Source organism: Setaria italica, chromosome IV, assembly GCF_000263155.2.
Source record: "Setaria italica strain Yugu1 chromosome IV, Setaria_italica_v2.0, whole genome shotgun sequence".
In the NCBI taxonomy this organism is placed as follows: Eukaryota; Viridiplantae; Streptophyta; class Magnoliopsida; order Poales; family Poaceae; genus Setaria; species Setaria italica.
Window position 1 is genome coordinate 35,756,275 of NC_028453.1, and position 26,227 is coordinate 35,782,501.

General features: G+C 43.2%; 3 protein-coding genes across 3 annotated transcripts; all 3 read left to right on the plus strand.

Moving 5' to 3' along the window:
* The first annotated feature begins 312 nt into the window (after nt 1-312).
* Nucleotides 313-5,521, plus strand: LOC101769883 (ent-kaurene oxidase 2). Its single transcript, XM_004965991.4, has 8 exons — nt 313-588; nt 2,838-2,998; nt 3,535-3,696; nt 3,805-3,945; nt 4,099-4,353; nt 4,443-4,601; nt 4,700-4,894; nt 4,996-5,521. Exons 1-8 carry the CDS (start codon nt 447-449, stop codon nt 5,311-5,313), a joined length of 1,533 nt encoding a protein of 510 aa, XP_004966048.1. The 5' UTR covers nt 313-446; the 3' UTR covers nt 5,314-5,521.
* Nucleotides 5,522-15,160: 9,639 nt separating this feature from the next.
* Nucleotides 15,161-18,053, plus strand: LOC101770285 (ent-kaurene oxidase 2). Its single transcript, XM_004965992.4, has 8 exons — nt 15,161-15,339; nt 15,672-15,832; nt 15,933-16,094; nt 16,209-16,349; nt 16,555-16,809; nt 16,898-17,056; nt 17,135-17,329; nt 17,472-18,053. Exons 1-8 carry the CDS (start codon nt 15,228-15,230, stop codon nt 17,787-17,789), a joined length of 1,503 nt encoding a protein of 500 aa, XP_004966049.1. The 5' UTR covers nt 15,161-15,227; the 3' UTR covers nt 17,790-18,053.
* A 2,867-nt stretch (nt 18,054-20,920) lies between these two features.
* On the plus strand, nt 20,921-25,435 carry LOC101770692 (ent-kaurene oxidase 2). The gene is made up of 8 exons (XM_004965993.4): nt 20,921-21,179; nt 23,148-23,308; nt 23,391-23,552; nt 23,664-23,804; nt 23,992-24,246; nt 24,320-24,478; nt 24,557-24,751; nt 24,849-25,435. Exons 1-8 carry the CDS (start codon nt 21,035-21,037, stop codon nt 25,164-25,166), a joined length of 1,536 nt encoding a protein of 511 aa, XP_004966050.1. The 5' UTR covers nt 20,921-21,034; the 3' UTR covers nt 25,167-25,435.
* Nucleotides 25,436-26,227: the final 792 nt, after the last annotated feature.

Sequence of the window (26,227 nt, forward strand, 5' to 3'; positions counted from 1 at the left end):
CTCGTGGCTGATGGCGCTCGCGGCACCCGCGCTGACGGCGCTGCTCGCCGGCACCTCTGGCTCATGCCACTCCAGGGGTAAAAGGATCATTTGGTATAGCAGTTGCTAAACTTTAGGCTCCCTCCCAAACACCCCCAAAGGCTAAAATTTAGTCCACTTTTTTTGAGATGACTAAAATTTAGTTCAGGACTAAATTTTAGCACCCTCCTCCCAAACAGGGTCAAAATCTTTTAGGAGCTAGAGTGTGGAAACAAATAGACCTTTATAACAAACCTGAAGAACCAAACGGCGCCTTGCTTGCTTTAATAGGCAGACATAAAGCGCGCCCGTCCGTCGCACCGCGCTGTCGTCTCATCTTCAGTCTTCTTCCCCGCTCCGCCGCGCTCCCATACCACCCCCAACGCCAACAATCTCACAGCAGCAGGGTAGTCGGGTCCGGGTCCCGCATGGAGTCCCTGGTGGCGGCGCTCCCCTTGGGCGGCGCAGCGGCGGCGGCGGCGGCCGTCGGGGGCCTGCTGGCGGCCGCCGCGCTAGCCGGGAGGGCCGGCCTCGTCGGCCCCAAGAACAACGGCTCCAACGCGCCCCCAGGTCAGTCGGCCGACGGTGATCCCCCGCTCCCTAGTCTGATTAATGCCGGGCCCCCGATCATCGCATCCTGCCTCCCTGATCCGCCCGGTCGGTGCCGTCTCCTTCTGTTCATCGCTCCTTGGGGTGACGGAGGATTGGGGAAGAAATTCCTTCAGCATAATCACGTCCACTTTCTTTGTGCGTATGAATAAATTCCTGCCTGCATTTATTATCGTGGACTTTAAGCTAGAAAAAAAAGTGGGATTTTGATGTCGTGCAACAGTGTACTGGGCCACGACCGAATCACATTTTGAGCGTGCCTACTAAACTATGCCTAATTCTTGTCCATTAGTGCACATGTATTTCTGGACCAAGTACTTGCCGTCCGTCCCGACCTCGTGTTCCAGCAGATTCTTTGTCCGGCAATTAGAGATAATCTAAGCCATGTGCAGACGGTGTCGAATTTAAAAGGAAATCTTCACGACTCATGGCTCACTTGAGCATGAAGACGAGAGTTGGTAACAAAACAGAAGCCACCAGACGTTTGTGACAAGAGATGTTATATACTCCCTCCGTCCCAAATTACTATTCGTTTTAGCTTTTCTATGTACATAGCTTTTGATTTGCAGCTAGATATATATACATAGCAAAAGTTATATATCTAGAAAAGCTAAAATGAATAGTAATTTGGGATGGAGAGAGTATATGTACGTGGGATATGGAATACGGATAGCTCCAACTCCACGGCCCACCAAGTGGTCCCGATGCATGGGCACTGAACAGTCGGGTGTGTACTTTCACAAGGAAAGTGCTTTCTGAGCTCTCGCAAAGAAAGCTGCACGAATGAAACTTATGGCAGAACAGATAAACACAATTTGTGACCTTTTTTGGCTGTTCATTTCAACAACAAAAAAAGAAACTTGTTTGGCTATTGCTACTTTATGTCAGAACAGATCATCAGTTATGATCTTGTTTGGCTGTTCATAGCTCTGACTTCCACCAACTGACAGCAACAAGTCAAGTGATATAATTTTCTTCCTGACAGTTATGCAAGCAGTTGGCAGCCTTGAGATTTCCATATGAATCTTTCAAGAACAAAAAAGATTTCCATTTGTGGTGTCACATGGACTCTTTTTATATTTGCTCCTTCAAATATGTTGCTTAAACAAATGATTTTTAAATAATCTGCAAAAAAAGTAAAAAAAAATTGAATGGTTCCTGACCATTACTTTTGATTGAAAGGGTGGTTGTTCTGTTTCAGCAACTGCTGAAAATGACCAGACCCATCGTCCTTCTTACACTGACTTACAGGACCTTCTTAACCCTTGTTTCTTTGTGTTTCAATTGATGCACTGTCGCTCTCACAAAGCAAGTTGCATGTACAATAAAGAGCAAACATTATTGTTATTAGCAGAGAGAACATATTCACTGAATGTGCTACATTATCACAGAACAGATAAAGAACAATTATGATCTTGTTGAGCTGTTCATAGCTCAGACCATCCACCAACTGAAGCAGCAAGTCCAGTGATATAGTTCTCTCGCTGACAGTTACGCAAGCAATCAGCAGTCTTGAGGTTTCCATGTGCAGTGTCACAGGGACTTCATTCCTATATATTTATATTGCTTGAACAAATATTTTTTATCTCACAAGAAAATATAAAATGGGATCATGCACTTACTGTATCCTTGTTTTTGCTTTTGCTTTTGGTTAAAAGGGTGATTGTTCTGAACTTCTGATTGAGCAACTGCTGAAAAGGAGCACCCTGAAACTTCAGTACCATTTTGAAAGGCTTGCTCATGAAACAACTTTAGACAAGTTTATTTGATAAGTTATAATCCCTTGTTTTGCAGGTTTTTATTTCAATTTATCAACTGTCCAGGAACTGAAATTAAGCATTTTGAAAATGGGAAAAATCTTAATGTGGAGTTTTTTAATAGAACTAAGTAAATATTTTTACACCTTACCATAGTATTTCCTTGCAGTATAAGATAACTTCACAGCATTACCAAAGTCCAGGAACCTTCATGAACACTTTGTTCTTTTGATTTGATATTTATAGGAAAATTAGTTTTGGGCAAGCATGTGCTTATTGCCATGTAGCAACTCAATAATGACCAGCTCTTAGTTTACCAGGTTTAGCATTTACTGAACGTATGCTCTTATCAGCTACTGCAGCTTCATAACCAAACAGGGGTATTTCAATTATTCAGTCTATGTCAGAGTAAAAGGACTAAACCCTCAAGTTATTTTATTTATTTTCATGCAGCTGTTCCTGGTTTACCACTTATTGGTAATCTTCTTCAGTTGAAAGAAAAGAAACCCCACCAAACCTTTACAAAATGGGCTGAAACTTATGGGCCAATTTACACTATAAAGACCGGTGCTTCTTCTGTAGTTGTGCTCAATTCAACTCAAGTAGCCAAAGAGGTTAGTTGGAAGTTGTGTGTTTTTACCTTTTAAGTTCTGTTACACATATGGTTATGAGTTGTTGCTGTACATTAGTTTCCAGAAATCCAGGGCAATTGTGGCAGTTGGACCTTTTTTAGTGTTACCATGATTGTTGCACCAGAAACTCTACATTTTCGATGCTTTCTCTTTAGTGTTTTTCTTTACAATTTGACTTTCGAATGGCGATCTCAAAGTCAAATACTGATATAGGAGTTCTGCTCACATCCTAAAATTATATTTTAAAAGCTAATATGATGTTATTGTTGCTACAATATCCCTCTTGATGGATATAAATCAGTCTTTAATGGCCCCTTTTGCTTACAAGAACTATCAGGATAAAAGTTAAAGCATTATTTAATTTTAAACTGTGGATTAACAATATTAAACAGAAACACATCTTAGTTTTTTAGGTATTCTATTAACATTGTTTCTTCTCAATGATTAGGGGTTGTAGAGATCTCTCGCATTTCGTCAAAACTAATAAGAATAATTATTATTGATTCTGTATTTTATAGGCAATGATTGCAAAATTCTCATCCATATCTACTCGAAAGCTGTCTAAAGCATTGTCAGTGCTCACATGTGACAAAACTATGGTTGCTACAAGTGACTATGGTGACTTCCACAAAATGGTCAAGCGTTATATCATGACAAGCATGCTAGGTACTTCTGGCCAGGTATAGGTAACAATTTAACATCATACAATTGTAATAAGTGTTCTTGAGCGCCAACCACAAATTTTAATCGACTGAGGTCTAATAATGCCGTGATTGCACAAACTTCAGAAACAATTTCGGGACACAAGAAACATGATGGTTGATAACATGCTGAGCACTTTCCACACATTGTTGAATGATGATCCAAATGCTCCTCTGAATTTCCGGGAAGTTTTCAAGAATGAGTTATTCCGTTTATCCCTGATTCAGGTAAGCCTTCATTTAGTGTGATTAGTCATGCTGCTTCATAATTTTTACTGTCGTTCAACATACCTTGGTTAGAACTTCACATTGGCCTTCTGTGTACATAATAGTTTGTTTATTATTATATTTCTAAAATTGAGATTGCCTCTACAATTTTAGGCTTTAGGTGAGGATGTGAGTTCAGTCTATGTGGAAGAGTTTGGAAAGGTCATATCAAAGGAGGAAATCTACCAGGCCACGGTGGTTGACATGATGATGTGCGCAATTGAGGTCGACTGGAGGGATTTCTTCCCATACCTCAGCTGGGTTCCAAATAGGAGCTTTGAAACAAGAGTACTAACTACAGAAGGTAGGCGAACAGCAGTGATGCGAGCCTTGATTGATCAGCAAAGGAAAAGAATTGCTCGTGGAGAGGTAACAGAACAGCATACGTCAACAGTTTTGCTCAGAGAGAAAATAGAAAGGTTATTCTTGAATTCTTAAATCCATAAACTTCAATGCAGGCTAGGATATCCTATCTGGACTTCCTGCTAGCAGAGAATACACTGACTGATGAACAATTGCTAATGCTGGTGTGGGAGGCAGTCATAGAAGCTGCTGATACTACTCTGGTCACCACCGAGTGGGCTATGTTTGAGATTGCAAAGCACCCAGAAAAACAGGCAAGTACCGAAACTTGTTTTTTCACCTTCCAGAAAGACATGCAAGTTCTCATACTCCTTTGGTCACAATTGTTAACCACACATCTTTTGCACATCAGGATCGCCTTTACCAGGAAATCCAAGAGGTCTGCAGTAATGAGATAGTTACTGAGGATCACCTCCCACGGTTGCCTTACTTGAATGCAGTATTCCATGAAACCCTGAGGAGACATTCTCCAGTTCCACTAGTGCCTCCAAGATTTGTCCATGAGAACACAAACTTAGCCAGCTATGACATTCCAGCCGGCACAGAGGTGAGCACGAGGACAGCAATCTAGGTGTTGCATATTGTCTCGTAGCGTTTGTAATGTTGGCTGCTGACAGTTGAGTTCTAACATATTCACAAATATGCTAGATGATCATCAACCTGTTCGGATGCAACATGAATAAGAGAGACTGGGATGAACCTGAGGAATGGAAGCCAGAGAGATTTCTGGATGGGAGGTTTGAGTCTGCAGACATGTACAAGACCATGGCCTTTGGCGCAGGAAGGAGGGCCTGTGCTGGCAGCATGCAGGCGATGAACATCTCGTGCACAGCCATCGCGAGGTTTGTGCAAGAGTTCACCTGGAGGCTCAAGGAAGGCGACGAGGAGAAGGCTGACACCATCCAGCTTACAACCAACAGGCTTTACCCGTTGTATGTGTACCTTACACCTAGAGGAAGGAAATGAGCATCATTTCTGGGCAGGTTTTCGCACTTCTTCAGTAATCTGCTGTTGCAGTGTTGCCTGTGTATGAAACTTTGGGATGAGAACTCTGTATGCTGTTGTAATTTTTCGTCTGTGGTAGTTAATAATAAGAAGTGTACATCACGCAAGTTAGATACAAACTTGCAGCATATACTAATGAATCTTGATTACTATGTAGGTCATGTTACTACCCTGATGTTTGCTTGGTTCCATGAAAGATTATGCTACGTAGTTACGAACTTACAGTTTTTTTTTCCTATGAACCTTCAATGCAGAGTGATACTTGCTCTAGTTTAAGGTCTATCTGTTTTTGGCGGCTAATATGAATATGGTTAGTGGAACTAACTATGTTTGCTGGTATCCAAGGTTCCAATTGGACCGCCTTTCATGGGTGATTCGTTAAATAAATCATCTCTGGAAATCGTTCTATTTCCTCATGCAGCCATAGTCTATGACGCCGCCACCATATCCAATGGATGTCCATAATTTGAACTGCCTGTGGAAAGGAAGGAGACACTGAAAAAATCATTTCGTAGTAGTGTTAGTAGCTTGGCATAGTGTCGTTAGGCGCCTTGTTTGATGATACGCACTAGGCCTAGCTAGTTGTTAATATTACAAGAGATAAAGGACCCAAGCAAGACAGCAAAGAACGAATTAAAGCGGAGAAGGAATTAAATTGGATGAAGTACCGTCTGAAAATGGCCCACCGGGATAACAATGAGCACCAACAGTTATCACTTGTAGCAGCAGGGAGGCACCGACAGTAGACGGTACTCAAGCCTCTAGAGTCACCACCGGTCACTGCTGCAGAAAGTGTTGATACACACCGCCAAAAAATGAAGATAACGGACGGATGCTCGTGCGTCTGCAAATATGAGTTAGCGAAGTATGGCGTCATCGTCTGTAAATAGACAAAACGATGTCAACTGAAAGGCCTAAAACCATTTGCCTTGCTTAAGTGAGACAAACCGAAGAAAAATGGAATCATCTGGAGCACTGGCCGTACGAACGACGGTTCTTATAAGCAAAAAGCGCTTGTTTCTTGGCCACTATTGTAGTCAGCTCTTGAAATGGCCGTCTCCATCTGCAACAATGGTCATGACAACGCACACGGTTTCTACAATTCTAGCTTTGCTGTCTGCACTCTGCAATAACAATTGACATGACGTTAACGGTTTCTTTCTTCTGCCGTAATATGCGCAATGTTAGCCCTCTATTCCTGAAAATATGTAGAAAATCCAAATCCAAGTCCTGTTCATCTTCTTCGTCAACACTGCGAACTCTCCCGAACTCAATCTGTTGGAGTCCAAAATTAGTAGCAAACCGATTAGGCTGGGACCAATCGGTCAGACCGGTTCCTCCAGGAGGTCTGACCGGTCCTAGATCCTATAGCTGGTCTGGTAAGACCAACCGGTGGGCACGACTGGTCTCACCGGTCCAACCCTAATCCGAGTAGAATTGAGGAGTCCTAGTAGGTTAAGATTTGTAATAGGATTTTCTTGCGGGGCAAGACCTCCCCACCCTATAAATATAAAGGGCCGCGGCCGATTGAAGCTAACACCCAATCGAACAAAATATTTATCTTTACTTTATCTTGCTTTCCTCCTTCATCTCGACAGCGGTTGAGGATGTTCTGAGTGGTCTGCCAATCTCAGAGCAACCCTAGACGCATCATCCCTGACGGGTTCCCTCCAGGGGTGGTAAACGTAGGTTTGCGTGTTGCCCCTGTGCAAACCGGTCTAACCGGCCAGAGCCAGGAGTCTCGCGAGGTGAAGTTCCACCGCGCGCGATCTAGCGCAGTTCGTTGTGTTGGCCAGAAAAAGCATCAACACATTTTTGGTGACTTCGCTGGGGACGAAAGATCTGGTATTTACAACCGTTCTATCAAACCCTAGCTAGATGGGACCTACTACAGAAATCGACAAGGACAACATCATCATGGCCTCCATTGAAGATCTCAACGAGGAAGAGCGCCAGAAGTATTTGGCGGCAGAGGAGTACTTCAAAACGCAGTTCTTAATGGGCTTTAAGAAGGACCACTAGGGCACGGTGACAAGAGTGCAAGGTTTTGTAATGCCCTCGTTCAAGAGAAACGACAACAAGGTTGAGTTAATCAGCATTGTAAGCAAATCACCCTTAACCCATCTACACTTAATGAAAAGGTTAATCAACATGTTTTGGATAGTGATGAGCTTCTTGCTTCTTACATTGCACGTTTAGAATGACTAGAAGATATAGAGAAGGGGAAATCTGTTACATCGACTAATATATTACAAGTAGCGGTACTCCTCAAATTGATTCACGTGGGGTAGTGCATCCTAGCTCGTCGGCTACGCCAGGGGTTATTCTTGAAAATCCATTGTATGGCATGCCGCCCAACTTCTTCCCTGGTCAGATGCCGCCGGTCCAACCGCAAAAGCCGAACACGGCTGGAGCGGTCAGATAGGTCTAACCAGTGCGCTGGAGGTTGTGTCGGACTAGCCTGTGCCACTTGTTGTTGTGCCGAGTTCGGCTGCTCCTAGCCGTACCAATGTGCTTGAAAATTCTATGCCTTTATATAGTACAACAGTGCATACATCATCAATCACCTAACGTCATACTCAATGATGTTTTTGAGGCTTATAGGCTCTCTCTAGCTAATAGCATGGCCCATTTGAATAATATGAATACGGTAAATACAATGCCACAATAGCCAAATAATTCTAATTAGAGCGAAATTGCTAAATTTAAAGAAGATTTGGCTAATGTGATGAGAAATAAGCTTGGTGTTGATATTGCAACTCTAAGTTGTACCAAAAGCCATATAAAGTTTGATAATGTTCCCTTTCCTGTTGGTTGGCGTATGCCTGATTTTATTAAATTTAATGGTGATGATAACTAGACCACTTGGGAATATATTAGTCAGTTTACTGCTCAACTAGGTGAAGCAGGTTCCTACAATGCTTTGAAAATGCGATTGTTTTCTTTGTCTTTAACTTGAACTGCTTTTGCTTGGTTTTCATCCTTAGCTCCTGGTTCTATTGATTCTTGGGATCAATTATTACAGAAATTTCATGATCACTTTTATAGTGGGAGCTTCCAATTAAAATTGACAGATTTAACATTAGTTAGGTAAAGTAGAGATGAATCCATTTCTGAGTATATAAAACAATTCAAAGAAACCAAAAATCATTGTTTTAATTTGTCGATTTCTGATATGGATCTTACTGATATTGCTTTCAAAGGCTTAAGATCATCTATTAGGGATAGAATAGATGGTTATGATTTTCTTTCGGTTGCACAAGTACAAGTGAGAGCTTTAATCCAAGAAAACCGAATGAATAAAGAGATAGAAAGCTTTAAATCTCGTCGGTCCAATATGCACGCTAATGAATATGATTCTGATAGTTCGAACGATGATGATAATGATGTGTATGTTGCTGAGTTCGTGTGGCCTTCCAAGGCTAAGACTTATTCTTGTTCATCTCTTAAACCGGCTCATAAGGGTCGGCAAGAAGAGGTAAAATTTACTTTTGAAGTTTCCAAATGTGACCACATATTTGATGAATTGTTTAAGCTTGGAAACATTAAGATATCTCATGCCATACATCCACTTGAAGAGTTGAAAAAGCATGCATGTTGCAAGTTTCATAATTCTTTTTCGCATACTACTAATGTTTGCAATGTGTTTCGACAACAGGTTCAATCGGCCATAAACGAAGGTCGTTTGACTTTTCACGAGATGCAAGTGGACAAGACACCTTTCCCTGTCAACACCATGGATTTGCAACAGCCCAAGGTACTAGTTCGGCCACATCAAGCTGAAGCAACCAAAGGCAAGAATGTGGTAGTTGGGGAAGAGAGCCCGATTTGAGGGGCAAGGAGTTAACACGGGAAGTGGCATGTGAGAAGACTCCTGATGGCAGAGAGTCATTCAAGATCACCGTGAGAGCTCCTGGACACAGGGGGCAAGGGTGGACCGCGCCGATTGGTCAAAGACTGTTTGAGCCTGCTGAGCAGGAAAAATTGATTAGACCGGTTCAGGTGGCTGGTTAGACCGGTCTGGCCAAGGGTCGCCCCCGGATGTTGAAACCGAAGCGTCCGGAGATTCGAACATGGAAGCTTAACTTGGCCAAAGATCAAGCGAGTGATGCAAAAGGGAAAATCACATTTAACAAGCTTTTGGCCAAGTATTCCAACCAAAAGGCCGTTACAAGTGATCGGTCATTAAAAAAAAGAATGAGGTCACCCATGCACCAAGAGGGGCCATCTTCACCTCCAAGAGCAGCTAAAAGGTAGAGGGGTGAATGTTCTCAACAAAAGTAGTACCCTACCACATCATGGGCTCCTCCAACATCAAATTCACCATGCCCGGTGTGGGATGATAATGGAGTGATGTGGGTACCTTATCAGTCAGTACAGCAGTAGCCTTTCCATCCTAGATGGGGAGAATAAGAAGACCAGCTCTGGATAGGATTTCAGACCCATGCATGACCGTTTGGGTACCTTATCAAAGTGTTTTAAAAGTTATTAGAAACTTCATCCTCCCTTCTTTCATATTAGTATTTTTTGTTTTATGCTTTAGAGATAGAGAAATTTGTGATTTTTAGAATGAGGGAGAATAGAGCGATTTTATTTATACATGCATTCGAACTACAATTTTTGCATGTTATGCTTCATATTAGTTAAAGTACTTGATCAATATAAGGGTAGAGGAAAAGTAGAGTAAATTTATTTATAATTCGGTCCTTGCAAATATGAGCTAAATAAATTATGGAAAAATGGAGTAAATTTGTTCATAATTTGGTCCTTGCAAATATAAGCTATGTAAATGTGAAAAAATAGAGTAAATTCATTCAATCTTTGCCAAGAGCCATGTATATGCAACTAGAGGTCAAAAAATATATAATTTGGTCATTCATAATACTAATGTATTATTGCCGGATTTCAAAAAAAACAAAGTGTTATCTGATCAACATGCAAAGTGTTATCTAATCAACTGTTGTTGGAGGGAGTGGCGATAGTGGTGGGATCGTTGTTCCTCTCGCGTCAAGAGGAAAACCCCAGTTGGCCCTCATGACAAGCTTAAGAAACTTGGAGCATGGGAGAGAGTAATGCTTCGCCATTTGGAAAGATTTCATGAAGATGCTGCTGTTGCAGCTGGCTAGGAATCTCCTTTTGATGGTCGTTATGCTACATCGCCAGTCCTAGGGGTTTCAGGTCAAACAGATCCAACTCCTCCCTCATATGTGGTACTTGGTAGGAGGCACAAATACTCCCGAGGGTGAGGCCGGGTTAGCTAAACATTCATCTTCGCCACCCAAGGATGCTTAAAGACCTCCTTTGTAGTACTCAGTGGATGCTTGTCGTAGTGTATCATGTAATTTCGGTCTAATTTTTAAATTTGTGTATTTCAATCTAAACTTTTAGCAATAATTAAGTTTTAAGTTTGTGTTTTATGAAATTTGTATCAAGAAAGAGAATGAGAAATTTGTTATGCTTCATAATTGTGTGCATGATCGGAATATCTTTCTTTGGGTAATACTTTACTGGAACGGTAATGGATGTACAATGCTAACAAATGCTCCATGGAGTACATTAATGGCATGAGTGATTTTCTTCATTTGGCATAGGCCAATAAGCTGCCATCTGGTTTCATTTGTTGTCCATGCAAAAATAAGAAGGATTAGTCATCCAAAAGGACTATTCACGCCCACATATACTGTTCGAGTTTCGTGCCTAACTATTTTGTTTGGACCAAGCATGGGGAAAGAGAAATTATGATAGAAGATGACGACGAAGAAGATGATGATAACAACATTCCAGACTGAACTCAAGGAGGTACCTTTGCAAATGCTGCAATTGACGAGGCTGAAGAAGAGGTGGCTGTAGAAGAAGGTCTTGCTGATGATCTAGGTCATGTGTTGTGAGATGCAAAGGAAGACTACGAAAGTGTGAAGGAGTTAAAGAAATTCGAGCGTATGTAAGAGGACCATAAAAAATTATTTTACCAGATTGCAAAAAGGGGTACAAAATATTGGATACCACACTGGAAATGCTGCAATAGGAAGCAACAAATGGAGTGTCCAATAAGGGTTTTGATGAGTTATTAAAAATCATAAAGAACATGCTTACTGAGGAAAACAAATAGTCATCCTCAACTTATGAAGCTAAAAAGGTTGTTTTCCCTTTAAGATTGGAGGTACAGAAGATACACGCATGTCCTAATGACTGTATCCTCTATCGCGGTGAGGATTACGAGAAATTGGATGCTTGTCCTGTGTGCGGCGCGCTGCGGTATAAGATCAGGCAAGATGACCTTGGTGATTTTAAGGGATAGCCTATACCAAGAAGAGAGTTCTTGTGAAAGTTATGTGGTATTTCCCTCTAATACCACACCTAAAATATTTGTTCATAAACAAGGCACATGCAAAATTGATGCGATGGCACAAAGAAAAACGTAAGCAACATGAAATGATAAGACACCCCGCTTGGGCAATGTTTCTATTAATTTTTATCATGTTTTAATATTTGTTATGATGTTAAATATTTGTTATCTTAATTTTTTTAGTTTTTTTTAAAAAATGGATAAACATGCCAGCCCAATTCCGGACCGATTAGAATACCGAAACGTTCTAATCGGTCCAATATTGACCCTTGTAGAATGTTTAGTTATTCCAACAGGTCCAAAACTTAACCAGTTTGAATTTTTTCGGTTATATGTAGGGTGGGGGGTGTGGCGGCAGCGCCCTAACCCTAACCCTCATATAGACATCCTTCTTCGCAGATGCTGCACCACCACCACCGGTGCTCCTCTACAGCCGTCGCACCTCCACCGCCGTCCAGATCCTACTCCGCCTTGCTCCTCCGTAGTTGCCTCGTGCTTTTGTCAATGCCACCCTCTATCGTGGTGAGGTAGGTAGCCATCAGCTTCTTGGCCACCGCCTTGACCAGATCCATGGCAAGGCGTGGAAGGTGCTACTGTCTTGCACTCGGGCAGCGGCAAATGCGGCCACGCTCGAGGCCTGAGCAGCAGCGTCCTTGGCTGCAGCGAAGGCCCAGCTCCCATTCTTCAACGAGGACCTCGGTGACTGTGGTGGGGACAGTGGAGCTTTAGCCTGCTTCGTGGCAGTGATGTAAGCGCCACCGCCAAGTTCTACTCAAGTGATGTAAGCGCTGGAGTCGTTATGATCGAATTGCTCTTTTACCTAGTTAGACTTTTTCCTTTCGCATTATTATGTTCTGTTAGTTATCAGGATGAACTGCTAAGTTAGATTGCGCTAGTTTAATTCAATAGTTTCAATTGATGCTTATGTTGACAATGAAACTGCTAATATGTTGATCTTTGTGTTGTTTTATATATGTGTGTTATGTTCTATAACGTTGATGTTGATGTGTTATGAACTGCTAAGTTGTATGTTGACATGTCCAAATAATGATGAAAGAGTAATATATTGTTGCTATGAACATCTAGCATGTACACGTGCATATTCCTTTGAATGTGCATCTGTTGTACATGCAATTAGTTCATAATAATGTGCTGCTACTCATGGATCTGATGGGCCGCTAGGGGCCGGGCGGCTTGGAAGCCTCGTGACCCAGGAGTCTCATGAATCACGATATCTATACCTAATATTAAAAAGTATGTGTTTTTTTCAACCATCGTTAGGGGTTGCTTGGCTACGAGGTGCTAAACTTTAGCAGGGTCACATCGGATATTCGGATGCTAATTAGAAGGACTAAACATGAGCTAATTACAAAACTAATTGCACAGATGAAGTCTAATTCGCGAGACGAATCTATTAAGGCTAATTAATCCATCATTAGCAAATGGTTACTGTAGCACCACATTGTCAAATCATGGACTAATTAGGCTTAATAGATTCGTCTCGCGAATTAGACTCCATCTGTGCAATTAGTTTTGTAATTAGACTATGTTTAATACTCCTAATTAGTATTCAAATATCCGATGTGACAGGTGCTAAAGTTTAGCATGTTCCCAAACACCCCCAAATCATAGACGAGAGCTTAAAGGGGCGTGGAACCGGTGCGTGGCATACAGAGCGGGCATAAATCGGCCTCCACCGTGACATATATAGAAAACCATATAAAAACTGTCCACCACAAACCAGCCGCAAAACAAGAAAAAATATCAAAAGATAAGATTTTGAACCCACGACCTGCACCATTTAGAGACATAATATCCCACCACCAGGCTATGGCTACGCTTGCGACTTGGATTTCGAATTGTTGTTATTCGACCATCCGAACCAACGGTCCAATAGGTCCAACCATTATATTCGATTAACCAGTAGTCCAGGAACATCAATGGTTCAATAATTAACGACCTGCCCTGTTAACTTAATTTTATGCTTCCCACATCACCGAGTTCAGTATTTATCTTGTATGAAAATATTCTTGTTAATTCTTAAATTAATTTATTTATACCAATTATATAAATTTATTTTGAAGGTTTATCTTTAATGGTACGTCTTATATTATTGTCATTACTTTCCTCACAATGTCAATTCATTGGGCAAAATATCCATAGTTACCTGATGATCAGTATATGACTCTAAATTAATGATGACACCTGTTCATCGTAGCAACACGCGGGTATCGTACTAGTAATTATCAATTGCCTGGAGTCTAACATGTATGCCTAGACCACGCACAATACTTTCTGCAGGAGATGCCAAATACTTGCAAGGGGCCTTGTGGTCAAGCAGATTATTCTTGACCACGTTTTTTGACTCTTGGAGTGTTAGTCTGTCACGGAAGAGATATAATCTTAGCCAGTTGCGTAGGTGGTTTGAAACTACTCAAAGGTTGACTCGTCACTCATTCCTTGAGCATGACAACAGGTTGAAGAGGAGCCTCAAAATGTCTCTGCTCGGAGTTAACAAGAGATAAAGATAGCAACTCCTCCACACACATCACGGAACATTAGTAGAGAATAAATCTTCCATCTAGCATTTTTAGTCCCGCTCGTTTTTCACCTGGGACTAAAGGAGCTTTAGTCCCGCGTTCAAAAATCAGCTCCAACGGGGGTTCTTTAGTCCCGATCAATAATATCAACTGAGACTAAAGAGCCTCCTTTAGTCCCGGTTGTAACGGCTAGAAATAACAAGGGAATCTGGTAGGATATTTAGTTCCGGTTGGTGGTTCCAACCGGGACTATATCCACTCTTTTTTTATTCCCCCAATCTACTCTCTCTCCTCACCGACCTTAACTTATCCTTTCCCATAGACCTCTCTCTCCCCATTACTACCTTATCCTTTCCCAACCCATCACCGACCTCTCTCTCCCTCCACTACTTCCTCTCCTCCCTCTCCTCCTCTCTCCTCCCTCCACTGTCCGCCGCCGGCGCGGGGCCTCCCCGGCCATGCCGCCTGGCCGCCGTCCGTGCAGGGCCTCCCCGGTTGGGGCCCTGACCGCCGACGCGGGGCCTCCCCGACCGGGCCGCCTGGCCATCGGCCGCTGCCGCGCAGGGCCTCCCCGGCTGGGGCCCTGACCCACCGGCACCGGCGGCCCTCCCACAACAGCGAAGATGGGAACCAAATCGAAACTACACTTTTACTCGTTTTTCTTTTATGGCTGAAGGAAAAAACAGAGGCTCGATGTGAGTCAATGGTTCTGCACAAAGAGGAAAAGTTTTGCTAGCCCAATCATATCATGCGTAGTAAAGTCTTCCACGTGCTTCTACCAAACCGGGGTTGAACTACACATATCTTTTCCACATCCCACGCCTAGCGACTAGCGATCGATCGACTCGCGTCCCTCCCGTCATTTCGTATGCTCTATATATACTAGTATAAGAAGAAGTGAAAGAACAGAAGCGCGCAGCGCCCCTCCCGTTCCGTCTCCACCACTCTTCACGCTTTACTTCCACTCCCCCGCGCCCTGCCGTTTCCCGATGGAGACTGTGTTGGCATCTATCGCCGCCGGCGGGATGGTCGCAGCGGCCGCGCTCGCCGCGGGGGCCAGCCGGGTCGCGGGGCAAAAGGACCGCCTCAACGCACCCCCAGGTGACAATGCTGCCCAATCACCCTTCCCTATAGGCTACAGCTACTTGATCCGTCCGCTCCATCAGGATAGAAACCAAGCCGGTGGAAGAACTGAACTCTCTCTATTCCTTTTACTACTAGAATAGAAACATTGCACGGCGCATACCATACATACCCAGCACATGCATGACGCATGCACGCACCGTACTCATGAATGACCCCGATCCTAATTTTCTTGTTTCCTGGCATTTTCTCCAGTTTACATCATTCAAACAGAAATATTCCAAATTCAGTATTCTTCAAGGAAGGAAACTAAAGCTTTGGTTAATTGTTATTATGGTGTTATCATACAGCTGTTCCTGGTTTACCTATCATTGGGAACCTTCATCAGCTGAAAGAAAAAAAGCCTCATCAAACCTTTGCAAGATGGGCCCAAGTCTACGGGCCAATATACACTATAAGAAGTGGTGCATCTTCTATGGCTATCGTCAATTCAACTGAAGTTGCCAAAGAGGTAAAGTTCAAAGCTGAGCCTTTGCAATTATAGGAGTACAATATTTTTATGCTCTTCAGGGCAAAGTGTGACGGCTGATATTATGTTCTATCTCTTGCAGGCTATGGTTGCAAAGTTCCAATCCATATCTACTCGGAAACTACCCGCTGCAATTTCAGTGCTCAGTCGTGACAAAAAGATGGTTGCTACAAGTGACCATGGCGACTTCCATAAAATAGCGAAGCGCTATATTATGCTGAGCGTGCTGGGCGCTTCTGGCCAGGTATGGGTTATAACAAATTCAGTACCTACAGTTTTGCTGCAAGATTTTGAGTGTGTATAAGTCAAAATTTCTATCAAGTGAGGTGTAAAATTGGTGTGCTTGCACAAATTTCAGAAACAATTTCGGGGCATAAGGGACATGGTGATTGGTAACATGTTGAGCACCTTCCACGCATTGGTGGCTAATGACCCCAAAGCTCCTGTGAACTTCCGGGAAGTTTTCAAGGATGAGCTATTCCGCCTATCCTTGATTCAGGTAAGTCCATTTACTGGTTTACCTTTCGTGTCAATAACACTTTATAACTGTTATTAGCGCTTTATGAAGTTTTACTGTCAGTCTGTCCCAGATAACCTGTTGAACAACTTCACATAGGTCTCTTGCATTCCTTAATACAAAATAGAATGTAAGAAGGATTCGTTTAGTTACTTCTATATTGAGGATATGTGTGCTGTAAATTCAGGCTTTAGGTGAGGATGTGAGCTCGATCTACGTAGAAGAGTTTGGGAAAATTATATCGAAGGAGGAAATCTACCAGATCGCTGTGGTTGACCCGATGATGTGTGCTCTTGAGGTCGACTGGAGGGAGTTCTTCCCCTACCTCGGTTGGATTCCAAATCAGAGCTTTGACACAACAGTGAGTACAACAGAAGCTAGACGAACTGCAGTCGTACGAGCCTTGATCAATCAGCAGAAGAAAAGAATCGCACGCGGAGAGGTAATACATTGTCTACTTTGACAGTAATATTTGTAGGAAAACGAAAAGATTGTTTTTGAGTTATTGAATTATCAAACTCTGATTGCAGGCTCGGGTATCCTATCTGGACTTCCTGCTAGCACAGAATACACTGACTGATGAGCAAGTGACGTCACTGATCTGGGAGGCAATCATAGAAGCTGCAGATACTACTCTGTCCACAACCGAATGGGCCATGTATGAGCTCTCCAAGAACCAAGAAAAACAGGTACATTTGGAAGTCTATTTTTTCACTGGTTTATGGAGCTACATACATATTGCTAATCACATCGATTGTGCACATCAGGAACGTCTTTACGAGGAAATTCAAGAGGTATGCGGCAATGAGACAGTCACTGAGGATGACCTCCCACGGTTACCTTACTTGAACGCGGTGTTCCATGAGACCCTTAGGCGTCATCCTTCAGTTTCAGTAGTGCCTCCACGATTTGTCCATGAGGATACCAACTTGGCTGGCTATGACATTCCAGCCGGCACAGAGGTAATAAACACAACACAATTGAGTTCTAATGCGTTTGTACGTAAATGTTGCCGGCTGACAATTGAGTTCTAATGCATCCGTCTAAAAATGTTGACTGCTGACAATATGATGTATTTCACTAATGCACCTCTAATCATTCCAGGTGATCGTCAACCTCTATGGATGCAACATGAACAAGAACGACTGGGACGAGCCGGAGGAATGGAAGCCCGAGAGGTTTCTGGATGGGAGGTTCGAGCGTGCGGACAAGTTTAAGACCATGGCCTTCGGCGCCGGAAGGAGGGTCTGTGCTGGCGCCACGCAGGCTACGAACATCTCGTGCACGGCCATGGCGAGGTTCGTGCAGGACTTTGCCTGGAGGCTCAAGGAAGGCGACGAGGGCAAGGATGGAACCATCCAGTTTACGACCAACAGGCTTTACCCTTTGCACGTGTACCTCACACCGAGAGGAAGGAAATGAGCGGCAGTCCTGGTCAAACGGTTTTGGTAACTTTGCTGTCGGTGCCTGTGTGTGGCGAAATAAACTTTTGGGATGAAAACTCTATGCTGTGTGGTAGGTTTTCTTCTGTGGGAAAAGGTCCAGCCATGACTAAGTATCGTACAGAGCGTGGACAGCACAAAACTTGCATCATATATAGTGAATAGATTAATAGACAGGCCATGTTACACATATGTTTACTTGGTTACATGAATCTATACTATAATGTTCGAGTTGTTTTGAAAATATTTTTCACCCAAAGGTCATGCGTACAAATCCCTCCGTTACGCGATCGAGCATTGCACATCGCTATCCACGACAGCAATATTTGATGAAACTATACATGGCCAAACAGGCTGACCGGCCCGGCCTGGCACGGGCCTGTCCTGGCCCAGCCTGTTTTGGCCCTACCTGCATTGGCTCGGTCATAGTGGCGGGCTGGGCCGGGCCACCTGCTGTGCCATCTCATAGGCCTAGGCCCAGCCCTTGTAGGGCTTATACGGCCATGCTGGCCCAACGACCCGACATGCTAGGTGGGTCGGGCTACCTATTGCCCCGCTAAAAAAACCTCCAAACCGATGACAATTGATGCATAAATACATATAACAAGTCCACATAGCTAGAATTTCGATGGTTTTCACATACATATAGGGATACACATATACAAGTTGTCATGTACTGATATACATATATAAGTATAATATGTTCACACAATCACAAATATAACTATTTTAAATGGGTGAGGGAAGATATAGCGGGCCAAACCAGACCATCCAATTAAACAGGTTGTGCCAGTGCTGGCCCGCGGGTTGTGGCAGCGGCCCAAGACTGGCCCGACATACCGAGCCGTTCTGGCCCAGGCCCATCCTTAATTGGGCCAGGTCGTGCTGGTGCTGGGCCAAATCATGCTGGGCCTCATGCCTCCCGTTAGGCCCAGCCCGTTTAGCCATGTATAGATGAACACTCCGCGCAGGTGTTTCCAAACCTGATTTTTATTGTTTTCTCACCCACCCTCAACATACCCACCTTGTGTACACACTGTTGGGTGGTCTCGGCCTCCCCTCCCACGCATGTACCCATGCGCACATGCCCTGGCAAGTTCCCACGTTGCCCATACTCCCGCACAATCCCACCTTTCCACCAACTCTCGAATGTACTTGCACCTATCCACGCACCATCCTACATGCCCACCAACTAATTTGAATTTTGGATCTCACCACCTCCATTTCCAGTTTAAATTGTATGTCTCTGGTAGACTTTCAAATCCTTTAAATATTTATACATGATATTATTACTCATAATGTCACTATATATGAATGAAACTAGATGCTAGCATACATATATACATGTAGATAACATTCAGTTTTGTTTATAAAACCGGGTGTGGCATAAAAGATAACTACAGCGCAGCTAGTTGAGAGAACAATGATACTGAGATAAATTGCTAAGTACTTCTATGTTCTTCAATCACCTCTAGAGCACAGCAATAGGAGATAGAAGTACACACTAAGGGAGAGTAGATTCTAGCGATCTTTGTTTACATTGGAGAATGCACACTTCATGGGATGAGAAGGGAGCTGTCACATACATACACCTCTCTTATGGGCGCCTACCAGCCCTAGCCACTCTCATGTGGTGGATCCGAGGCGGTGCTAGTTTGGGAGGAGTGGCACCATGCTGGTCGAGGAGGGAGTTGTGGTGCCTATTGGGGAGAGCAGTGGCGCCGTGCGGATCCGAGCTAGTGTCGGTTAGGAAGGGACAGCGTTATGTGGATCTGGCAGGCAAGCAGCGGTGGCAGCAATGTCGGAGCCTAGGTTTAGGGCCAATAGAGGAAATGAGGACATGTCAACTTCAAAATAAAGGTGCGGCTTATAACTTGAAGCACAAAGGTAACATGCGTTGGTAACCTGTTACCAATGCATTATCATTTGTAATGTGCTTCAATGAAGCCCGTTACAAAATTGCAAAGCGAAGAAACGCTTTTTTAGTAACGGGCTTTGGTAATGCCTGTTACCAATGCCATTGGTAACGAGCGTTGTTAATATCCGTTACATTTTACGTGTCAAAGGTAATGGGTGTCATGGTGGCTGGGGTTCGGGTCCCGACTTCAAGGTCTTACTAGTAACATGGATTATTGAGCCCGTTACTTATTCCACATTAGCTAAAATACGTTTTCACGTAGTGAAATACACAATTTTTTATGTTAGTGATGATAACCAAAAAACTCACATGACCTCCTTCAGTTATGCAAGCAAGAATAATTTCTAAATTCACACCACCTACTCTTTTTTTCTACTCCCTCTGTTCCAAATTATTTCTATATTATTATGCATCTAGATATAGTATATGTCTAGATGCATAATAATATTTATGAATCTAGAAAAATCAAAACGACCTACAATATTTATAAATCTAGAAAAGTCAAAACGACTTACAATTCATTTATTATCATTAGCCCTTTTCAAATTTGCTCTTGCTTGATGAGTGCGTTAACTCCGTTATGATACGTCCGCTTACAGTTGATTGCCATGTTTGGATTAGTGCTATTATTACGTGGTCTTGATGTTGACTGCAGAGACTTCTTCCCGTACCTCCATTAAGATCCGAAACAGGAGCTTTTCAAACAGAGTGCCTGCTAGGTTGCTACAGTAACGAAGCATAGCAGTAGACGTACGTGTTAAAATAACATTATGCACCTATATATCCGTCGCGCCAGTAAAGTAGGCGTAACGACTGGAACCAGATCGGCGATTAACTACACTTTTACCCCCTTTTTTTTTCTCGCTGAGCCTTTAGCAAAAACAGAGGCTCGATCTGATTGAACACCGTTAGACTGTTACTAAGATCGGACGCAAATAGAATAGTATTGCAGTAAAGAAAAGTTTACTAGCCCCACCATATCACGCACGGTCTCCCGTCACGTGTTTCGACTTTCGACCAAGCCGTGGTTGACGGTGAACACGACCTCTAACTATCGGGCTTGCTCCTCGCTCACTCATCAGTCCTCGCCTCAGCGGCATGTGTCGCGGAGCGCGCTCTTTTCCACCTCACGCTTGGCGACCGGTGACTCCGGTCCTCTGTTTCTCTTCGTATAAGAGGAAGAACAGAACGCCCCCTCGCTCCCGCATCCACGTCCACGGGCCGGGCTCCAGTCTACTCCTCCCCCGCGCTCCGCCGTTTCGACCCCCACGAACGACAGCGCAGCGCACTCGATCGAGCCGTCCCCGATGGAGACCATGTTGGCATCCCTCGTCCCCGCAAGCGGCACGGCGGCGGCGGCGGCGGCTGCCGGAGGGCTGGTCGCGGCGGCCGCGCTCGTCGCGGGGGGCGGCCGACTGGTGGGGCAAAAGGACCGCCTCAACGCGCCCCCAGGTGACCATCCCCACTTACCCTGGCCCCCGTTCCTTCCGGATAGAAATAGAAACCACACTAGTGGAAGCACTGAGCTCTCTCTATTCATGATACATACAAGTACGGCGCGCATACATTATATACTACCACATTCATGATGCATGCACGCACGCACTCGTACTCGTGAATGCATGATATATCCTATTGTTCTTGTTTCCTAGGTACTCCTTCCGTTTCAAATTGTAGTTTGTTTTGGCTTTTCTAAGTCCGTAGATATTATTATACATCTAGATATATACACTAAATTTAGGTGCATAGCAAAAAGCTAAAAACTATGCACCTAAAAAGCCAAAACGACCTACAATCTAGGACGGATGGAGTATAAATTATAATCCTTTTAGTTTCTCTAGTTACATAATTTTTAGCTATGCACCTATATATACGCTATATCTATATACATAATAAATATTATGTACATAGAAAACGTAAAATAACCTATAATTTGGAACATATGGAGTATATAAATGAATGGGATGAATTGGTCTAATTCTTATTAAAATTTCATAGGACGATTCATATAATCAACCCATTTCAATTTAAAAGTGAATTGATTACACAACAAAATTAACATCCCTCAAATCTCGAATAAGGGGTTGGCCAGGGAAGGTATAGCACTCCTCCTGTTTTTATATAGATGACGTTTAGAATAAGGCTAATTAGTTCATTAGAACTGAGGGAGCATAACAAATCAATTACATTACATTGGCAAACTTTTTCCCATATAAACTCCTTTTTTATAATAACAAAAGATAATTATCAATCGGCTATAGGATCAATCATATTTTTTTAGAAAAAGGAAATTGTTTATAGCCTCTACAACCTCACACAACAAAAATTTTTACAACATTCTCAGCTGATAATAAAATTGGGAAATGAGTATACACATAGAAGTTACATGTTCGGTCACTCCGCTTGCATATGCGGATGGATGGCCTTGACATTCTTTCTCACATTTATCAGCATGGTTTCTAATGCTACAAAAGGAATTAATAGCTTTCTTTTGGGGGGGGGGGGTTAATGGATTTTCATTAGTCTAAAGTGTTTACTTTATCATATTTATTTCGTGACTGTACTTGAGCATGTTTTTCATTATGAGAAAGGAAGCAATACAACCTAGATGCTGGACTCACCCAAAAATAGCGAGAGCGGGCTGGAAAGAAGTGTATACTTTATCATTCATTTTGAGTGCGCTTGCGAATATTCAACTTCCCCTCTAGAAATGTACTACTCCCTCCATCCCAAATTATAGGTCGTTTTGGCTTTGTTAGATTCATAGACTTTATTATGCACTTAGATATACTCCATGTCTAAATGCATAATAATATATATGCATCTGAAAAGCTAAATGATCTATAATTTGGAACGGGTGGAGTAGTATACTACTCCATGGTCTGCTTCTGTCAATTATACTAGTCAACAGTGGACCACGCACAATACTTTCCGCAGGACATGCCAAATACTTGCAGTGCCCTTATGGTCAAGCAGATTGACTTTTGGAGTGTTAGTCTGGCAGGAAGAGAGAATCTTAGCCAGCTGCGCTAGTGGTTTGAAATTGAGTAGGAAAGGTTGACTTGTGACTCACTCCTTGAGCCAAGTTGGAGAGAAGCCTTCAAACGTCTCTGGTCGCAGTTAACAAGAGATAAAGATAGCAACTCCTTCACACACCACCGAATTCCGCCATGCATGTTATTAGTGGAGGGAACAATGAACTGACAGCAACAACACTATTAAGTGTTCATTATCGCCACTTAATTTCCTCCGCATATTTTGCTCTTACATGAGTGCAGTAGCTCCATTATCTCCCTTAACAGTTAGATCGGCATAGTTCTGATTACATCATTCAAACAGACATATTTCAAATTCAGTCTTCTTCGAGGTGGAAAATAAACTAAATGTTTGGTTACTTGTTATTGTGGTGTTATCATACAGCTGTTCCTGGTTTACCTATCATTGGGAACCTTCATCAGCTGAAAGAAAGAAAGCCTCATCAGACCTTCGCAAGATGGGCCCAAGTCTACGGGCCAATATACACTATAAGAACAGGTGCTTCTTCTGTGGCTGTCCTCAATTCAACAGAAGTTGCTAAAGAGGTAAGTTCGTTCGAAGCTGTGCCTTTTTTCACAATTTTACGTTACTGACTGATATGCCCTTCGGGGCAAGTGTGGCTTGCAGGCTATGGTTGCAAAGTTCTCATCAATATCTACTCGGAAGCTATCTAATGCATTGTCAGTGCTCACTTGTGACAAAAAGATAGTTGCTACAAGCGACTATGGCGACTTCCATAAAATGGTGAAGCGCTATGTAATGGTGAGCATGCTGGGCGCTTCTAGCCAGGTATGGGTTATAACAATTCCAGCACCTGCAGTTTTAATACAAGATTATGAGTGTATAAGTCAAAATCTCTATCAAGTGAGCTGTAAACTGGTGTGATTGCACAAACTTCAGAAACAATTTCGGGGCATAAGGGACATGGTGATTGATAACATGCTAAGCACTTTCCACACATTGGTGACTGATGATCCCAAAGCTGCTCTGAACTTCCGGGAAGTTTTCAAGAATGAGCTGTTCCGCCTATCCTTAATTCAGGTAAGTCTACATTTACTGATTTACTGTTCTTGCCAGTAATTCTCTATAACTGTTAGTAGCCCTTTCTGGATGTTTACTGTCAGCCTATCCCAGATAACCTGTCTCCTGCAATTACTACAAAATATATAGAATGTATGAAGGATTCGTTTAGTTACTTGTATATTGAGAACGTGTGCTGTAAATTCAGGCTTTAGGTGAGGATATGAGCTCGGTCTACGTAGAAGAGTTTGGGAAAAGTATATCAAAGGAGGAAATCTACCAGACCACTGTGGTTGACCTGATGATGTGTGCTCTTGCGGTCGATTGGAGGGATTTCTTCCCATACCTCCGTTGGATTCCAAACAGGAACTTTGAAACAAAAGTGAGTACAACAGAAGCTAGGCGAACTGCAGTGATACGAGCCTTGATCAATCAGCAGAAGAAAAGAATCGCACGCGGAGAGGTATGTAATACTTAGTCTACTTTGACAGTAAAGTTTGTTCTCGAGTTATTGAATTATCAGTCTCTGATTACAGGCTCGGGTATCCTATCTGGACTTCCTGGTAGCACAGAATACACTGACTGATGAGCAAGTGACAACACTGGTCTGGGAGGCAGTCATAGAAGCTGCAGATACTACTCTTGTCACAACCGAATGGGCCATGTATGAGCTCTGCAAGAACCAAGAAAAACAGGTACATTTGGAAGTTTATTTTTTCACTGGTTTCTGGAGCTACATACATATTGCTAATCACATCGATTGTGCACATCAGGAACGTCTTTTCGAGGAAATTCAAGAGGTATGCGGCGATGAGACAGTCACTGAGGATGACCTCCCACGGTTGCCTTACTTGAATGCGGTGTTCCATGAGACCCTTAGGCGTCATCCTCCAGTTTCACTAGTGCCTCCACGATTTGTCCATGAGAACACCACCTTGGCTGGCTATGACATTCCAGCCGGCACAGAGGTAATCATCACAACAATTGGGTGCTGACATCAGAGTTCTAATGCATTTGTGTAAAAATGTGTGATTGCTGACATGACAATATCTCTAATCATTCCAGCTGATCATCAACCTCTACGGATGCAACATGAACAAGAATGATTGGGACGAGCCCGAGGAATGGAAGCCAGAGCGGTTTCTGGATGGGAGGTTTGAGCAGGCGGACATGTTTAAGACCATGGCCTTCGGCGCCGGGAGGAGGGCCTGCGCTGGCGCCACGCAGGCGACGAACATCGCGTGCACGGCCATCGCGAGGTTCGTGCAGGACTTCGCCTGGAGGCTCAAGGAAGGCGACGAGGACAAGGACGACACCATCCAGCTTACGACCAACAGGCTTTACCCGTTGCACGTGTACCTCACACCGAGAGGAAGGAAATAAGCGGCTGTCACTCCTGGGCAGGTTGCTTGACGGTTCTGGTAATTTTGCTGTTGCGTGTGTGTGGTGAAATAAAGTTCTGGGATGAAAATCTATAGGGTTTTCGTCCGTGGAAAAAATGTCCACCAATGACAGTATCATATAGAGCCTGGACATAAACTTGCAGCATATATAGTGAATAGGTTAATATATAGCATACAGGTTCACGTTATTGTTACCCTGATGTTTACTTGCTTGGTTCCATGAATGATAATATGATATATGCCGCTACAGTCTTGGTTGCTCCGATGAACCTTTGTTGCAGAGTGATTATATAGTCCTCCTTTTGAGGAGAACGGGGGAGAGCATCCCACCTTTTCATTCATTATGGAGCTTCTTGCAAGCTCATTAAACATATATAGGAAAAAGTCCATTTTACTCTTCTCACCTATTCACTTTATCCATCCCAACCCCTAACGTAAAAGTTAGCTTAATTTAGTCCCTCCTTCTATTGATACCGGATCAATTTAACCCCTAAGCAGGATTCACATTTGATTTTGTCTACATGGTATGGTTTTGACCGGTCCCTAATCATTTTGACTGCCATGTAATCTGGAGGTCAATAGTGTGACGTGGAAATGTTGCACGTTGCTCCTGAGCCAAGCCGATCGGAGCCGAAGCGTTGTCGCACGTCTGAACTAGCCAGCGCCGATCCGTCACTCGTGCACCGTCCGAGCCGAGCTTGGCATCACAGGCTCACAGCCGTGGATGCATCTCGTTAGTTGTAACTTGTAAACTGGAGGCCCAACCGAGCATGCTCATGCTGACGTGCAACTGCAACAAAAGGACAAATAAGGACAAATTGAGTAACTGACTGGCCAGTCTTAGCTGTTCTGCATTATTTGCATTTACAAAGAGCCACACAAAACCATGAAGAAGCACCATTATTCCTTTTGCATTTAGAATTGCCAAACCGATACATAACTTCTTAATTTCTGATACACTTCTGAAACATCATTGTAGTACCGTCAGTGGAAACAGGAAAACATGCAGTATTTTAGTGCTATCAGGTTAACACTTTTAGA

Bases quoted from the DNA above. Each gene is read 5' to 3' on its own strand.
- LOC101769883 (XM_004965991.4), top strand. From the start codon at position 447: ATGGAGTCCCTGGTGGCGGCGCTCCCCTTGGGCGGCGCAGCGGCGGCG. The intron at 2,999-3,534 runs GTTAGTTGGAAG...TGTATTTTATAG, and splicing joins CAACTCAAGTAGCCAAAGAG to GCAATGATTGCAAAATTCTC. The intron at 3,697-3,804 runs GTATAGGTAACA...CACAAACTTCAG, and splicing joins TGCTAGGTACTTCTGGCCAG to AAACAATTTCGGGACACAAG.
- LOC101770692 (XM_004965993.4), top strand. From the start codon at position 21,035: ATGGAGACCATGTTGGCATCCCTCGTCCCCGCAAGCGGCACGGCGGCG. The intron at 21,180-23,147 runs GTGACCATCCCC...GTTATCATACAG, and splicing joins CCGCCTCAACGCGCCCCCAG to CTGTTCCTGGTTTACCTATC. The intron at 24,247-24,319 runs GTATGTAATACT...CTCTGATTACAG, and splicing joins AAAGAATCGCACGCGGAGAG to GCTCGGGTATCCTATCTGGA.
- LOC101770285 (XM_004965992.4), top strand. From the start codon at position 15,228: ATGGAGACTGTGTTGGCATCTATCGCCGCCGGCGGGATGGTCGCAGCG. The intron at 16,350-16,554 runs GTAAGTCCATTT...CTGTAAATTCAG, and splicing joins TCCGCCTATCCTTGATTCAG to GCTTTAGGTGAGGATGTGAG. The intron at 17,330-17,471 runs GTAATAAACACA...TAATCATTCCAG, and splicing joins ACATTCCAGCCGGCACAGAG to GTGATCGTCAACCTCTATGG.